General features: G+C 35.6%; 3 protein-coding genes and 1 long non-coding RNA gene across 4 annotated transcripts; 2 read left to right on the forward strand and 2 right to left on the reverse strand.

Annotated features, from left to right (window-relative positions):
• Positions 1 to 27: 27 nt before the first annotated feature.
• LOC104721793 (gamma-glutamyl peptidase 2) lies at positions 28 to 1,904 on the reverse strand. The gene is made up of 3 exons (XM_010439863.3): positions 1,334 to 1,904; positions 414 to 743; positions 28 to 329 (listed from the first exon to the last, which is right to left on the reverse strand). Exons 1-3 carry the CDS (start codon positions 1,646 to 1,648, stop codon positions 219 to 221), a joined length of 756 nt encoding a protein of 251 aa, XP_010438165.1. The 5' UTR covers positions 1,649 to 1,904; the 3' UTR covers positions 28 to 218.
• Positions 1,905 to 3,178: 1,274 nt separating this feature from the next.
• LOC147933641 (uncharacterized) lies at positions 3,179 to 6,265 on the forward strand. Its single transcript, XM_087472279.1, has 4 exons — positions 3,179 to 3,829; positions 3,935 to 4,960; positions 5,132 to 5,308; positions 5,393 to 6,265. Exons 1-4 carry the CDS (start codon positions 3,179 to 3,181, stop codon positions 6,263 to 6,265), a joined length of 2,727 nt encoding a protein of 908 aa, XP_087328405.1.
• Positions 6,266 to 7,857: 1,592 nt separating this feature from the next.
• Positions 7,858 to 9,935, reverse strand: LOC104721794 (gamma-glutamyl peptidase 1). The gene is made up of 3 exons (XM_010439864.3): positions 9,393 to 9,935; positions 8,474 to 8,803; positions 7,858 to 8,166 (listed from the first exon to the last, which is right to left on the reverse strand). Exons 1-3 carry the CDS (start codon positions 9,702 to 9,704, stop codon positions 8,056 to 8,058), a joined length of 753 nt encoding a protein of 250 aa, XP_010438166.2. The 5' UTR covers positions 9,705 to 9,935; the 3' UTR covers positions 7,858 to 8,055.
• A 5,525-nt stretch (positions 9,936 to 15,460) lies between these two features.
• Positions 15,461 to 16,063, forward strand: LOC104721795 (uncharacterized). The gene is made up of 2 exons (XR_757082.3): positions 15,461 to 15,653; positions 15,823 to 16,063. It is a non-coding gene; the product is annotated as an uncharacterized LOC104721795 (long non-coding RNA).
• The last annotated feature ends 178 nt before the right edge of the window (positions 16,064 to 16,241 follow it).

A 16,241-nucleotide genomic window follows, 5' to 3' on the forward strand; every position in this document is an offset into this window, starting at 1 on the left:
AGCAAATGCAAAAAAAAAAAAAAGGAATTTCGAAGAAAATAGAAATATTGTTTATTTGAGTTTTTTATTTATCGGTAATATATTTTAAAGTGTAGGTATGTTACATTACGTGATCACGATATGTGATCACTATCCCATATTATAGTGTAGTTTTGAACTTGCACAAACGTAGCGGATTTATGAAAGACCCATTATTAATATAGAGTATTAATTAGTACTTAAACCAAGTGGCTTCGTCCTTTCAAGAAATTCTTGCAAAGAATGTGCAAACGCCTCGTGTCTGGTTCGATCTTTTGTATCGTACGCTTAGCTTTCTCGACACATTCCTCCTACATAAAAAAATATTTAAATTAAACTATATATATGTATAATATTGGATTAAAACCAAATGAAGATAGACGTTTTAAGCGAACCTCGATATATTTGATCTTATGGACACGATCAGTGATCTCCAAGAGAATCTCCTTGTTGTACTCAGGATGGCCTTGAACGCAAAACAAATGATCTTCCACAGAGAATATCTCGACGTCACATTTGTCCGAGAATCCAATGACTTTGGCCGACTCAGGAGGCTCAATTACTTCGTCTCGGTGACATTCTATGATCAACAAATCCTCGGGAACTTCTTGACCAAAGTAACTACCCGGTTCGATCATATCTTGAACGATTTTTATCTTACGAAGGCCTAAGTCTGGTCCTCTAAGAGCCCTTCCCACTTTTCCACCTCTTACTCTACATATTATCTAAATCCCAAGAAAATGAAATCGTAAGATATAAGTTATGAGGGTAACCATGTGTAGATGAAACTAATTCTTTGGTAAATCTATTTTCGTATTAGATGCTAGGAAATATATTATCAAGCTTATTTACCCAAATACCTTTTGTTATACTTATCTTATCATTTAAAATCTCTTTAAAATCTTTGTTTCTTTCTGGCTATATGATCTATGATAATTGAGTGGTGGTGACCCACCAAAGAACAACGAAGAACTATGATAATTGCGTACAATATATAGGCTACAAAGTTCAAAATTATATATTATATATTGTCTTGGTGGATATTGTTTGAATAAATTTTAAATTAATTCCAACTACTTTGAATAAATTTTAAACTAGATTAATTATTCTAGTCTACAACATAGATTATGAAGTAGCAAGTTAGGCAAACTAGTATTCATGTACATTTTTCAACTATAGAGTTTTAACTTTTAAGATATTGTGAATTACTTCCCTAGTAATTTGAAACCTATATGTTATATAGATCAACTAAGTAGGCAATGTTTTAAATAATAGAAAGAAACAAACACATTGGATGATGATATTAATATCAAACCTGGAGACCAAAGCATATGCCAAGAATTTTCTTCTTCATCGCATCAAGTTTTTGGCAAACAGAGCAAAGCTCACTGATCCAATCCTCTTCTGCGAAAGCGTCATGTAAACTCCCGCTAATGACGAACCCGTCGTACTTGTCAAGATCATCGTCACGAGGAAACTCGCCATCGATCACACGGAAAAGATCCCATTGCTCTCCTTCGTCTCCAAAAGCCGACACAAAAACGTTGAAGTAGCCTCCGTACGTCTCCTTGACGAACTCAGAGTCTGGCGTGGCCTGAAACAGAGCGTATCGTCTTATCTGCTTCACCATTATGAGAGAGAAGAGAGAGAGATAGAGAGATGTTATTGATGGTGAGAGAATTGAGAATGTGTTAGGGCATATATAAAGGAAGGAGGAGCTAGACAACAGTGTCGGTTTGGTCTATACGAACCGGTTTTCGGTTTGGTCTATTGACCAAATCAGTTTTGAATTATATCGCAACAACTGATTTTATCATGGATTCGAAATGTTGAAAACGTATACATCAAAGTATCTAACTGATATCCATTTTTTTTTATTGGACAACGATTAGGATTTTCCTGTTTAATGTTGTTAATTATACCACTAGTGAGTGATTACTGATTAGTTCGCATCATGTTAATATCTCACGTGTTTCTCGCGACGCGTATTTATTGGCTTTTGCGATTCTTTGTGAATTCCTATCATTGATATTTGATAGACGTCACATGCTCACACAGTCACACACACACCCGCATACAAAAAAAAAAGTGAATCTAAGTGTGAATGATAGGTTTGGTACTAAAAGAATGTTAATGTACTCAAAGTGAACGCACTCCTACCCGGGAGAATGCTCTGTCACCTCAGGCGACGACGTTGAAGGATGTTGCCAATGCAACTGAGGTGAGGGATGACGAAGGTGGACAAGAGTGGATTACATCACAAAAAACGGGCAATAAGTCTTTGACCAGTCCAAATAAACAGCAAAGTCCTCTGAATTTTGGTGAGGGCTCTCTGTTATCCAACTCTTATTCGGTTCTGAGCGAGCAGGAGGAGGAGGATACCGTGACAGACGATCCTCAGGCGACTGATAACACACAGGCTGTTTCTGAGCCGGATGATGTGCCTCCAGATACTTCTGCACCTGTTCTGACCACACAGGCTGACAATATTGTGCATGTGGCTGGGAAGCGAGGACGGGGTGTCAAAGCTCCTATACCTGTGCGAGAGTCTATACCGCGTGCTTCCAAGGACTCTCATAAATATGTTTCAAACCCTTCTACTCAACCTCCACGTGACCAGAGTAGGTCGGGTACCAATCTTTAGTCATGTCAAGTTTCTTTTGGAATGTTTGCGGTTTCAACAAAATTTCCAAACATTTCGTTGTTAGAGATTGGGTTAAGAAAGGCAATTTTCAGTTTGGTTGTTTTATAGAAACGAGGGTGAAAGAGAAGAGAGCAGAGGGAATAATCAGTTCGGTTTTTCCTGACTGGTCACATTTAACCAATTATTCTTTTAATCGTAGAGGGAGGCTTTGGGTGGTGTGGAACTCCAATGTTCGCCTCACGCCTTGTTATACAAGTAGTCAAGTGATAACCTGCTCTGTTCTGTTGGAAGGAGCTTTAAATGAGTTTTTTTGTCTCATTTGTTTATGCGGAAAATGGCGTCAAAGATTGAAAGGTTTTGTGGGAGGATTTGAAGTATCACCAGGACACTCCATTGTTTCGTAATAAACCGTGGATGGTGTTTGGTGATTTTAATGAAATTCTCAAAGGGTAGGAGCATTCGTTATATGATGTTCACCCTACGGTGTCTCCGAGTACGCGAGATTTTCAAGCAGTTATGCAGCATTGTTCTTTTACGGACTTGCAGAATCACGGTCCGATGTACACTTGGTGTAACAAGCGTGATTTTGGCCTCATTTGCAAAAAGCTGGATAGGGTTCTAGTCAATGATTGTTGGCTTATTGCGTATCCTCAATCTTATGGTGTTTTTGAGGCAGGCGGGTGCTCGGATCATCTACGGTGTCGCATCAAAATTGTGAGTGATCAACCTCAACTGCGCAGGCCATTCAAATTCTGCACTGTCTTACTGGAGGATGAAATTTTTTTACCAATGGTACAGACGTATTGGGATAGTACTGAGCTGATACATCATTCGACTTCTGCAATGTATCGATTTTCAAAGAAGTTGAAAGTGCTGAAACCAAAAATAAAGATGTTGAGTAAAGATCGCCTTGGTAATCTCGAAAAGAAGACTAAGGAGGCTTTTGCCTATCTCTGCACCTGTCAGCTAGAGACAATGCAGGACCCTGCAGATCAGACAATGCAAAGGGAAGCGGCTGCTTATAGTAGATGGCTGTTTGTTTCAGGTTTGGAGGAAAAGTTTTTAAAGCAAAAATCTAAGCTACACTGGCTGAAGATAGGAGACGGGAATAATAAGGCTTTTCACCGAGCTGCTAAGGCCCGTGAGGCTAGGAATGCTATAAGAGAGGTTCATTGTCCGGATTGTAGGATAGCAGACACTCAAGAAGCAATCAAGCAGGAGGCAGAAAGATTTTTCTGACATTTTCTGGGTCATAAATTACTTAACTATCAGGCGATAGATGAGGCTATGTTGTCTATTTTGTTAACTTATCAATGTTCTGAGTCGGACCAGGACATGTTGGTGAGAGAAGTGTCGGAGGGGGAGATCAGAGACGTCTTACACTCCATGCCAAAGGACAAAAGCCCCAGGACGGATGGGTATACAGTGGAATTTCTTAAAGGGACATGGTCTGTTATAAAGAAGGATTTTGTGGCTTCAGTCCAATCTTTTTTTCAATATGGTTTCTTGCCAAAGGGGGTCAACACAACTATTTTAGCGCTTATACCGAAGAAGAAGGAGGTTCGAGAGATGAAGGATTATAGGCCAATCTCTTGTTGTAATGTAGTATACAAAGTGATCTCCAAGATCCTTGCAAACAGACTTAAACGACTGCTCCCTGCATTTATCTCTCCCAATCAATCCACTTTTGTCAAAGATCGTTTGCTTATGGAGAATGTCCTCCTGGCTTCAGAGATTGTTGTTGATTATCACAAGGAGACAGTGTCCCCTAGAAGTGCTGTCAAGATTGATATCTCGAAAGCATTTGACTCGCTACAATGGCCATTTCTGCTCAGTATTCTGCGAACTCTGTTGTTCCCAGCACAGTTTGTAAAGTGGATTGAACTTTGTGTCACCACAGCCTCTTTTTCGGTGCAAGTAAATGGTGAGTTGTTAGGGCTTTTCCGCAGTGAGAGAGGTCTTCGACAAGGTTGTTCCTTGTCCTCCTACCTATTCGTGATCTGTATTGAAGTCTTGTCTGCTATGCTTGACAAAGCGGCTTCAGAGAGACGTATAGGGTTCCACGCGCGATGTAAGAACGTCCAGCTCACCCACTTATGTTTTGCGAACGACCTCTTGGTCTTTACAGACGGGACTAAAACTTCTATTGAGAGCATTCTCCAAATCTTTCATGATTTTGCAGAGTTCTCGGGTCTAAATATCAGTTTAGAGAAGTCTACCCTCTATATGGCTGGTGTTACTGCTAGTGATAAGGAAACGATCCTAAGCTCGTTCCCGTTTGCATCAAGTACTCTTCCTGTTCGTTATTTGGGCTTGCCTCTATTAACCAAACGAATGAGAACGTCTGATTACACTCCGCTACTTGAGCGAATCCGAGAAAAATTAAGCAGTTGGACAGGGCGATATTTATCCTTTGCGGGGCGTCTCCAACTGATAAGTTCCGTCATTCACAGTCTCACTAACTTCTAGATGTCTGTTTTCCGACTGCCAATGGCCTGCATCAAGGAGATTGACAGTTTGTGCTCTGCATTTTTGAGGTCTGGACCTACCCTAAACACTAAAAAAGCAAAAGTCGCTTGGACTGATGTATGTATTCCTAAAGAAAAGGGTGGATTGGGGTTGCGCTCGTTGCAAGAAGCAAACAAGGTGAGCTGTTTGAAACTCATCTGGAGAATGATATCTTCGAACTCTTTATGGGTGATATGGCTTCGGACTTATCTCCTAAAAAAGGGTTCATTCTGGTCCCTCAAGGACAATAATACCTCAGGCTCTTGGATGTGGAGGATGTTACTCAAGTACCGTACCTTAGTCGTTGACTTTGTTCGATATGAAGTAAAAAATGGTCTACATACCTCTTTCTGGCATGACCATTGGTCACCACTGGGTTACTTATTTACTCTTGCAGGCCCGCGAGGTACCATTGATATGGGGATTGTTCTTCATGCTACTGTTGCAGAGGCTCTTGCTCATAGACAAAGACACCACCGAGGGGACTATCTTAATCAGCTGGAGACAGTTCTTGCGACTATTCGCAACAGAGGTTTGTTGAATGCAGAGGATGTGGACCTTTGGAAGGGTAAAGGGGATCAGTTTAAAACCAAATTTAGCACAAAAGAGACTTGGGAACATACTTGCTTAGCCAGAGGGAGACAGGCGTGGGTTGTTGGTGTCTGGTTTTCTCAAGCCACTCCCAAGTATTCTTTTATGGTCTGGTTAGCCACTCTCAACCGCCTGACCACTGGAGATCGAATGCTGCACTGGAATTCACGAGTGGATACCTCCTGTCCCCTCTGTGGTACACCACTCGAAACCCACGACCACCTATTCTTCACATGTTCTTATTCGACAGAAGTTTGGACTGGGTTAATGTCGAAGTTACTTGCGCAAAAGTGCTCTACAATCTGGGAATCAAACCTGACTCTTCTGGTTGACGCCTCTTTGGGGACTGTTACTCTGTTCCTCATGCGTTATGTTTTCCAGGCTTCACTCTACTTCCTATGGCAAGAGCGAAACAGACGCCGTCACGGGGAAACACCAATTGCTCCTGCTCAACTCATCAAGAATCTTGATAAGCAAATCCGTAACAGGCTGTTATCGCTCTAACCCACAGGGAGTCCCACCCGTTGCATGGAGGAATGGCTAGACTCTCGCTGAAGACACAAGTTAATCCTTGCTATTTTCAAATGTTTGTAAGCTAATTTGCTAGTTGTGTTTTGCTATGAAAACAATCTAATCACATGCTGCACTTGATTGTAAACACTATTTTTCGAATAAATTTTACATTTTATTCAAAAAAAAAATGAATCAATGAATAGAGCTTAATTCTCACCTAATATATATATATTTTTAAATTGCTTAGCTTCTTCTTTTTATTTTTCTATTCGTGCGTGGATCCTTGTTAGAGAGAACTTACGGTAATTGACAGAAACACGACTACGCAGAATCATGTGTTAAAGAAATAATACTTTACCAACTAAATAGAGAAAACCAAAATTAAGGAAAGCAGGTCGGGTCTGTAGAACAGGGTTTTGGTCCTAAATTGGATTCACCTTAAAGAGAACAGAACGTTTTTGGATATACGCAATCACACTGAGCTGTTTCTTACAGTACAAACTTGTTTGATCCTATTTTTCACGTGCATAATAATAGACTCATAATTTAGGAAAAAAACTAAAATCGATATAAATTAAACATACAAAAAAAAAAAAAACAATCTTGAATAAATAAATAGTGAATAGGCATCTTCTGTTTTATAGAAAAGACACTGTTTGAGATGAATTATTGACATCTGGAGATTAAACACGAGATTCATGGTGTGGCTGATATCTCTAGCTAGCTGGCGGAGAGAGAAGTCCGGAGGGGACAGAGCATCTCGTTATCTCTGTCGGAGCTTCATTAATTTAGTCATGGCAAATAAGTTAAATAAACGAACATATATACATACATTTATGCGAAGTTCAATTTAAATGGTGACACATCCATAATAACACTTATCACAAATTAGTGTGCTATACATCTTAATTAACCCTAAATCAAAAGCATGTCTTTCCTTCTTAATCAATTAATATAATTAAAGTAGAGAACGAATCTCGTTCTAGCTAAAATCCACTTTTGCTAATAGTGTAAGATATATACAATCTACAGAATTATTATTATCTTTAAACTTACAGAATTAATTATAACCAAGAGATTATAACTCTACAAGCATATAAGTGAAGAATCAAATGAAAGTTTGACAGCGAGATGCAATATTTAAACCTCGTTATCACAAAACAGTCCCACCAAGTCAAGAAGAATGATAAAACAGTATGGTATGATTTTTTTTGACAAAATTGTAACATATATAAATGATAGTCCCATCATTTTCAGTCTGCTGTATGATTTGTTTTTTTTTTGTGGTCTATAAATAAGACTATAGCATAATCACAAAACTGTAACATATAACGACAGAAAACGATGTTACGTTACTACTGACCTACCTGTAGTGTTTAGTGTCGTGAGCATGAAACCATAACATTTTAAACTGTAGGTTAAAACCACACCTATTGATTTAGCAGCACATTAAGTTATCAATAGAAGAATTCTGAAAGTAGAGGTTTCTTTGATCATATTTTCTAATTTCATTTAACAAAGTATGTTTTGAGGAAATTGAACTTGTTAAAAAATATATAGTTGTTGACAAAAAGAAAACCGTATTTATAGGGTTTAAATAATTTAGTTACTTAATTCATTTATTAGAGGAATAAAAGTATAACACAGAAATAAGTCACGCTGGAGATTAATAGGTTATTCTACTACATTGAACAGGAATATGAAGCAAGTAATAAAAATCCATAAAATGTTTCCAATATGACAAGAGCGCCAAATAGGTAATCTGGTAGTAGTGAAACTAGTTAGTCGGAACTCTGCATGCCTTTGAGGAAGTTCTTGCAAATCTTCTCCCAAAGCTTCCTGTCTGGTCCCCTCTTCTCCATCGTTGCCTTTGCCGCATCCGCAAACTCTTGCTGCATACATAATTTCATATTTCTAAGAAATATTCTACACTTTGTTGCTCATTAATATTTCAATCGATTCTTAAAACATTTTATATTCATTCGATTCGATTCTTGCCACATGTGATGAGGTGTACTATATTGAAATGACTAATCAACAACACCCTAGTTTATAGTTATTCTAATTCGATCTGGTGAATATTTTAATTAAGAATCCACCCATAGTCTCTGCAGTATCCAAGTTATAATTCGCAATTTTTCTATATATAAATTTGTGTATTCTGTAAATTAATCAGAGTTAAGGGGAAAAAAAACGAACCGGGACGAGGCCTTGACCAAGAACACGATCAACAAGATGGAAGAGAATCTCTTTGTTATACTCAGGGTGTCCTTGAATACAGAACAAATGATCCTCAATAGAGAACATCTCCACCTCGTAGTTGCTGGAGTAGGCAAGCACTTTAGCAGTTTCTGGGAGCACCAAGACTTCGTCCTGGTGGCATTTGATGATCGCAATGGTCTCAGGAACCTCGTCTCCGAAGTAACTTCCTGGCGTAATCGCATCCTTCACGATGGTTATGTCTCCAAGCTTTAGTTCTGGTCCCTTCCTTGCTCTTCCTACTGTTCCTCCCCTTACTCTGGCTATGATCTAAACGGAGAATCGTAATTTTTGTTTACTTAGGAAAACATTATTGAATCGACAACATGCATTATGCAGTTTAATTAATTTGATGAATCATCCGAGTAAGCTAACATTATTAACACAACCTTCAAAACCACATTTTTCTTGTCGGTTGGAAGAATCTTTTAATCAGATACATTATAGTATTATTATACCAAATGTGATATACATTAATTTTTAATCTTAATCAGATAATTAATCTTTTAATCCTTAACCCATTTTGTAGATCCTAAATTTTGTTGTCATGCTTATTGAATAATCCACTAGTTATTAATTAATGATGATGATGATGATGTACTTTTGATCATTTCATATCTTCACGGAAATGGCCAAATAATCATTAATAAATTGGAAGTTGTTTCTCCAAACGAGCATCATTAACATTTCACTCAAGATTATGCAAAAAAATGGGCTCAATTTAGATTTATAAGCTTAGAACTAACAAAAATCATGAAATAAAAAACAGGGGATCGGAATGTTAATATACCTATTCAAATTCACTAATAAAAATTGATTTCTAACCAATAAGTCAAAATTAGATGACAAAAAAAAGAACCTGGTGACCAAAGCAGATGCCAAGAATTTTCTTCTTCATCTGGTCGATCTTCTTGACAAGATCACAGAGCTTAAGGATCCAATCATAGTTCTCGAAGGCATCGTGAGCGCTTCCGCTGATAACAAAGCCATCGTACTTGTCGAGATCTTTCTCATCGGGAAACTCACCGCTGACGACCCTAAACGAGTCCCACTGCTCTCCTTCGTCCCCGAACGTTGACACGAACACGTTGTGGTATCCCCCGTACGTTTTCTTGACGAACTCTGAGTCCAAAGCCGCAAGAAACAGAGCGAATCTTTTCTGCTCCACCATTTTTGCCGGCGAATGAAAATTGTTAGAAAAGAGAGAGAGAGAGCAGTGGAGATGAAACAACTAACGTACGTATGGTGTGTATTTTATATCAGATTGGATTTGGTCGACCTACCTACTGGTTTTTATTCTTATTTCCCACGTTTTAATAAAACGGTTTTATGTACTAATATTTTGAATTTTATTATAGCAAGTCTTTTTTTTTTTTTTTTTAATAAGCGATACAAATCTTTTGTTTTATTATTTACTCAGAAATAGAGTTATAGAGGCAAATTAATCAGTGGTGGGCAACCGTTGTTGACCATTTTGAGCATGGATGTCAATTTTATAGCATTATTATTATAACATGGGCCGATGTGGACAACCAATAATAATAAGGAATTGTTAGTAAGTTATTCATTACACTGGGTCACCTGCCAAAAGCAATTAAAATGACGCGCATTTTTGGCTTTGTCATTGTACCAAATAATACAACTATAGTTTAACTGACCTATTGTTCTGGAATTTGGTCATTATTAAAATTAAAGTTATCGGTGTTTAGAAACAAACAAACAAAAAATAGGTACCTTTTTTATACGTCGACTAACAGCACTCTTAAATCTCAAAAGAAAAGCATACGTTGCGTGCACTGACTCTTGAAAAACGATTTGGTTTTGATTCTATGTGAAAATATATGCATCCTTCGTTTTCGGAGTTGCATCACTGAAACAAACATATTATTAAGCCCTTTTAACTAAAACAAACTACGTAAGGGTTTTGTTGCAAAATCAAATTTATCGCAACATTTGACTATTTCTCCGCCGTTTCAAGAAGGGTTGACATTTCTCAGTTTCGCGTTTTTAAATTATTAAATATATATATCGGTCCAAAGTATTCCGTTGTATAAAGAATTAGCTACGTCAAACATTTTTTTTTTTTTTGGGTGTAATACGTCATACGTCAAACAAATTAATTAACTACGAAGATGAAATTCGAATGTAGTCCCTAAACTTGTCCGGTTAGGTGCATATCCACAATGTCGTTTACGGTTTACGTAAGAGAAGAACATTTGCGAGTTGGAGCAATATCGTGGACTTGTGGGTTTCGGAAAGGGATTCATATTACGGTTGACAAACATTGGCCTTAAGAGTTAATCCAGGGCTAAGGTAAACAACTAGGCTTCCCATCACTAACAAAGCCAGCCTCTTTAGAAAAACTCATCCTTGTTTTGTTTCAAGTAGTAAATCTTCAGGATTTGAACGTATACACATATATATATGATTAAGCATCAACTTTTTAAAATCGTCTTAAAGAGTCGTCTTTTCTAGATAAAAGTATGTTTTAGTCTCTTTTTTTTCTCCAACTTATATTTACTAGTATATCTAAAACAGTACTACGGAGTATTAATCAATTGTTCAAACAAAACAAAAACAAAAAAACAAAGATGAGAAAGCGAATCAAAAACAAAGGATACAAATTAGAAAAGAAAAAGAACCATGTAAGAGTACACATGCAAAGTTTGTTTTCTGGTATGATGATGAAATTTCTGATTCGAATCTTTTGTTTTTTGTTAATTTTGAATCCTTTTTCTCAACTCTGTTCTCAACTTTCCTTTTTTTAAGATGTCTTCTTCTTTTCACCCCTTTTTCCTGACCTTTTTTTAATGTAATTAGTTATATTATCATGTGGAATTGTACGTATGTTTGGATATGGTATATATTGGGATTGTGTAATCTTATATAAACTATAGTTTAACGTGGAAGGTCTTTTATTTTGACTATTTGTTGTTTTGAATGTAGTTATGAAGTTTAAAATTTGTGGTCCGCAATCTTTTTTTATTCCAGACCAGCAGCATTTTCTGGTTAGGAAATTTTAACCTTTTTGGTCCATAATATTTAGTTCGAACGAGCATTTTATAGTACTTGCTAAGACGTTAATCATATACATTTCAGGGGAAACTAGAAAATGAGAACAAAATCCAACATCGATAACCAAATGACTTATTTTTTATTTTTTTGCTCAACAACAACAATCCATTCACCAATGTTTTACATAACTGGTTCCAAATCCACAATGAGTTTCAACCAATTAGGCACAAGAGAATAAAGTTTGGGACCATAATTCTCGAAATAAATAGATTCTCGGCGCTATCCTATCTGCCGCTCCATAACGAAGTGACTTATCATGGTGCCAATGTTTCACTCTTTCAAATGTGGGCTACAAATTTAATTATTTTTTGGATTTAAGAAACAAACCTACAAAAAACCCGAAAAATACGCCATCTATTTTTTTTTTGCCGTTTAATTCCTCTAGTTATTAAATTTCCCAAAAAATACCTGGTTTAATTTTCATTGTCTTTAAAAACCTTCATTTTATTAATAACGGTAGATCCATATTTACGATATAACGTCTGTTAACTCTAATGACGGAAATGTTAACTAGGATTAAAATATAACTCCATGCGGTTAATTATAGGGAACTAAAGACATTGTTGCTCTTTTCTTTTTCCCCCAAATCGATTTTGAGTTTTAGAACCCTAGAACCCTAAACATTACAATTGAAATTAACAATGGTTTCATACCTCATCTATCAGTCGATTCTTGCAACGAACACACCAAACAATCAACCAGAACCGCAACTACTCAGACGACAACTATCATCGCAATCAAAGGAATTCGGGATTTGAAGTTTGAGAAAAAAAATCGCTTTTAGGGTTTCTAGGGTTCTAAAACTCGAAATCGATTTGGGGAAGAAGAAGAGGGCAACAATGTCTTTAGTTCCCTTTAATTAACCACGTGGGGTTATAGTTTAACCTTGGTTAATATTTCCGTCATTAGAATTCACATTCATTATGTCGTAAGTATGGATCTACCGTTATTAATAAAATAAAGATTTTTAAAAATAACGGAAATTAAACTAGGTATTTTTTAAAAAATTTAATAACTAGAAGAATTAAACGGTCAAAAAAAATAAATGGCCTATTTTTGGGGTTTTTGCTCAACAAAAATTTGGTTCTAAGAAGTGAAAGAGCCAATAAACAGAAGAAGCTGACGTTTCCTCAGACATTCTGTCTCATTCGTAAATCTCTTTAGTTTTGTTTTTGCCTTTGCTCTCTCTGTCATTTCACCTCACAAGTCATTGCCTACGTGCTTTCAACCTCTATCTCTATTCTTGTAGCTTCTTCTTACCATCGCCGTACACGTGTCGCTCTTATGCCTTTAGATCTTTCTCATCTGCAGCCATTATCAACACCTTTTCAATATCGGTTCGGTTTAACTAGATTAGTGTGTGTTTTTTTTTCTTATGCATTATGGGTGTCTATGGAAATAAAGGGGAAAAATATTAAAAAAAATTCGAAGTTATTTTTATTTAGACGTTCAGTAGTTTTGGATTAGAATAAAAATATATTAAATAATAAAAATGTATCGTTTAAAATTTAAAACAGTACATGTTGTTATTTTCATACTCACGATTTTTCAACAAAATCAAAATTCCAATTTTACCCCAGTTATCTAATTAATTATTAATTTCTAATATTAAAATTTTCGGTTTTCTGTTAACCATGTCATACCAAAAATTAAAACCGGTTATCTCTCTTCTTCCTCTTCCTCTCTCTCTAATCGTCGTTCCTCCGATAATACCCAAAAACCAAGACTGATCGGCGATGGAAGCTTGGTCTTGGGGTTTTAATCTCAATCCAGATCAAGGTGAGAACGATCCATAGCAACAAATTTTAAGTTCTCCGCCGCGAGAAGCTCGAGTGTTAACGGCGGATTAGGTTTTTGCGAAACAGAGTATCCAACTCGAAGAAGTAACTTTAGTGAAACAGAGTATAATCGGAGGGAGAATCATTCACCACGGAGGAACAATTACGAAGTGGCGGCGAATACGACGGAGCAGCATCGGAAAAGTGATTCGACGGCGAAGAATTTTACGAGGAGGGTAATGTCAATGAAAGAGGGTAGTTACTTCACCGGAGGAGAAGAACCAGGGTTCAAAGTTTGATTCTTCTGGTGGAGAAGATGTAAACGACGGCATATTGGTACACGGTGGAGGATCTTGTCGGAAAGATGGAAGAGAGATGCGTAAGAGTCGAAAGAGTTTCAAAGGATGGAAATGGATTTTATGGGATGCGTAAGAGTCGTAAGAGTCGAAAGAGCTTCATAATGAGGAGACAATTTTTATGGGATCTAATAATGGTGGTGAAGCTTGTTCTTGGGGTTTTAATCTCAATCCAGAGCAAGGTGAGAACGATCCAGAGCAACGACGATGAGAGAGGGGAAGAGGAAGAAGAGAGAGATAACCAAGATAAATTTTTGGTATGACATGGTTAACATAAAACCGAAATTTTTTATATTAAGATTAATAATTAATTAGATAATTAGGGTACAATTGAAATTTTGATTTTGTTGAAAAGATCTTGGGTATGAAAATAACAATATTAACTGTTTTAGGTTTTAAATGACACATTTTTATTATTTAATATATTTTTATTCTAGTCCAAAACTATTGAATATTATACGTTTAAATAAAAATAATTTTGGAGTTTTTTTGGTATTTTTCACGAAAAAAGTGTATATGAAAATACGTATAGGGTTTATTGGTGGTCGTCTGGATAAAACCGAGCCTCGATTAGGGAGCACATGTTCTAGAGTAGAACTTTTTCAGTTCTCTATGCAGTGATTATTTTATTAAGTGTAACATATCAAAAGAAACTTAGCAATGAGTTTAGTGGGAAGTTGATTAACATAATAATCATCTATATAACCACCGTAACTAAAACTTGTTCGGAAATCGGAATAGATGCAAACCGGTTTTATTCTACCGAAATATAGTTTGATTTATTTTTATGAACACCGACAGATTGGAATTAGTATTACACGCATGAATCGTATACATATACATCGAATCTTTTAGTTTTCACCCTAATCATTAGCGATTAAGTTAAATCGTTTTATAATATAAAATGTTTAGAGAAGTATTTTTTTTTATATATAAGATATTTCCAATTTTTTATACAACTTTTTAGATTAATTATATATTTTATATTATGCAGTTTTATTTATGATTTGTTAAACTTTTTAAAAATAATTATTTTTTAATATATGTATTTTAACTTAAACATTTTATATTTTAAAATGGAAAAAGTATAAATTAACTTATTTTCACATGAAAAAAAAATGTATTGTAAATGTGAAATGTACCTCTTTTCGGAAATCCACTTGCTATTTGACACAAGTTGATTGGTTGCAGCAAAACTACACAATTTTTAATTGCTTAAAACTAATTACCAAATAAAGTCTATTTACTAAACTAGAAAATTTATGACAGACGTATTTATTTAGTGGCCACACATATGCATTTGGAGAATATTTTTGGGTGTTTTTAGAGTAAAATATTATGAAAATAATGTAAGATCATTAGTTTAGATTTTTTGTTAAGAAGTTGGTTATTGGGAGAACATGTTTAAGATCATAAGATTTAATAATTTAATAATGTAATAATCTTAAATATATTACAATTTTAAAAACTTTAAAAAATAACATTTAAATTGCAAACTTAAAAAATTTATACTAAAATTCAAAATACAATACCAAATTTTTATGAAATAAAAAATATTAAATATATAAATAAAAAAACAAACAAAACTTACTGCAAACAAATAAATATTTTTTCCTTTGCAAAAAAATTGTATCCATTTACGAGTTGCCACGTCATCCAAGAATTGACCCAAAATCAGTTCTACATCAAAAATCACTGTCCTCTATATTTTTTATTTTAAAAAGACTTAGAACAGATGGCCTTAGAGAAAGAGAGAGAGATGCAGATGGCCTTAGAGAAAGAGAGAGAGAACAGAGAAGGTAAGTTTTACACAAAAGGAGGCTTCTCTCAGACGAAACGAATAAAAAGAACAAAAAAAAAGCTGAGAAGAATCCATAAAAGGTGACAAAAGCAAGAAGGAGAAGCAAACATGTATGATGTATCCTTATCTTGTCTTCTGATTCACACACTATTCTTCTTCTTCTTCTTCTTCTTCATCATCATTAGTATTCACCAAAACCCACTCTTCTCTCTTTCTCGCTTGTTAGTGTTCTTTACGTCTTATCTAATTTTGTTTTTCCTTTCTCTTTGTTTTTGGTAGAAGAAAAGAATGGAGGGGACTTATCAGTATGCTGCAACAATGATGGAGATCTCAAGAAGAACGTTTTCGTTAGAGAAGAAGAGTAATTAGTTTCATTACTCTTCAAATGTCGTTAATCAGATTCATTTTTTTTCTTTTTGTCTTTAAATTAATCCTCTTATTAAACCCAAATAAAAAAAACTTTGTGTTACGGTTTGGGAAGTAGTGATATTGGCGGAAATGGCTCAATCTCCTTGTCACATTATATCACTTTCTCTGTTTTTTCTTCTCTTAACTTTTACATTTTGGAAGTATGATCTCAAATATACTTCATTCATTCAAGTACGTACATAACTTGTTTTATTTATAAACTACTTTTCAATTATGCAAGTGCTTGGCTGGAAGATGCAGGATTTTCATTTTAATTTCAAGCCATTTTT

Source organism: Camelina sativa, chromosome 11, assembly GCF_030686135.1.
Source record: "Camelina sativa cultivar CO46 ecotype springtype chromosome 11, ASM3068613v1".
Lineage (NCBI taxonomy): Eukaryota > Viridiplantae > Streptophyta > Magnoliopsida > Brassicales > Brassicaceae > Camelina > Camelina sativa.

Bases quoted from the DNA above. Each gene is read 5' to 3' on its own strand.
- LOC147933641 (XM_087472279.1), top strand. From the start codon at position 3,179: ATGCAGCATTGTTCTTTTACGGACTTGCAGAATCACGGTCCGATGTAC. The intron at 3,830-3,934 runs GTTCATTGTCCG...CTTAACTATCAG, and splicing joins CTAGGAATGCTATAAGAGAG to GCGATAGATGAGGCTATGTT. The intron at 4,961-5,131 runs GTTCGTTATTTG...ACTAACTTCTAG, and splicing joins TTGCATCAAGTACTCTTCCT to ATGTCTGTTTTCCGACTGCC.
- LOC104721793 (XM_010439863.3), bottom strand. From the start codon at position 1,648: ATGGTGAAGCAGATAAGACGATACGCTCTGTTTCAGGCCACGCCAGAC. The intron at 744-1,333 runs GTTTGATATTAA...CTTGGGATTTAG, and splicing joins GCATATGCTTTGGTCTCCAG to ATAATATGTAGAGTAAGAGG. The intron at 330-413 runs GTTCGCTTAAAA...TTTTTTATGTAG, and splicing joins ATAAGATCAAATATATCGAG to GAGGAATGTGTCGAGAAAGC.
- LOC104721794 (XM_010439864.3), bottom strand. From the start codon at position 9,704: ATGGTGGAGCAGAAAAGATTCGCTCTGTTTCTTGCGGCTTTGGACTCA. The intron at 8,804-9,392 runs GTTCTTTTTTTT...TTCTCCGTTTAG, and splicing joins GCATCTGCTTTGGTCACCAG to ATCATAGCCAGAGTAAGGGG. The intron at 8,167-8,473 runs GTTCGTTTTTTT...TTATGTATGCAG, and splicing joins TTGGTCAAGGCCTCGTCCCG to CAAGAGTTTGCGGATGCGGC.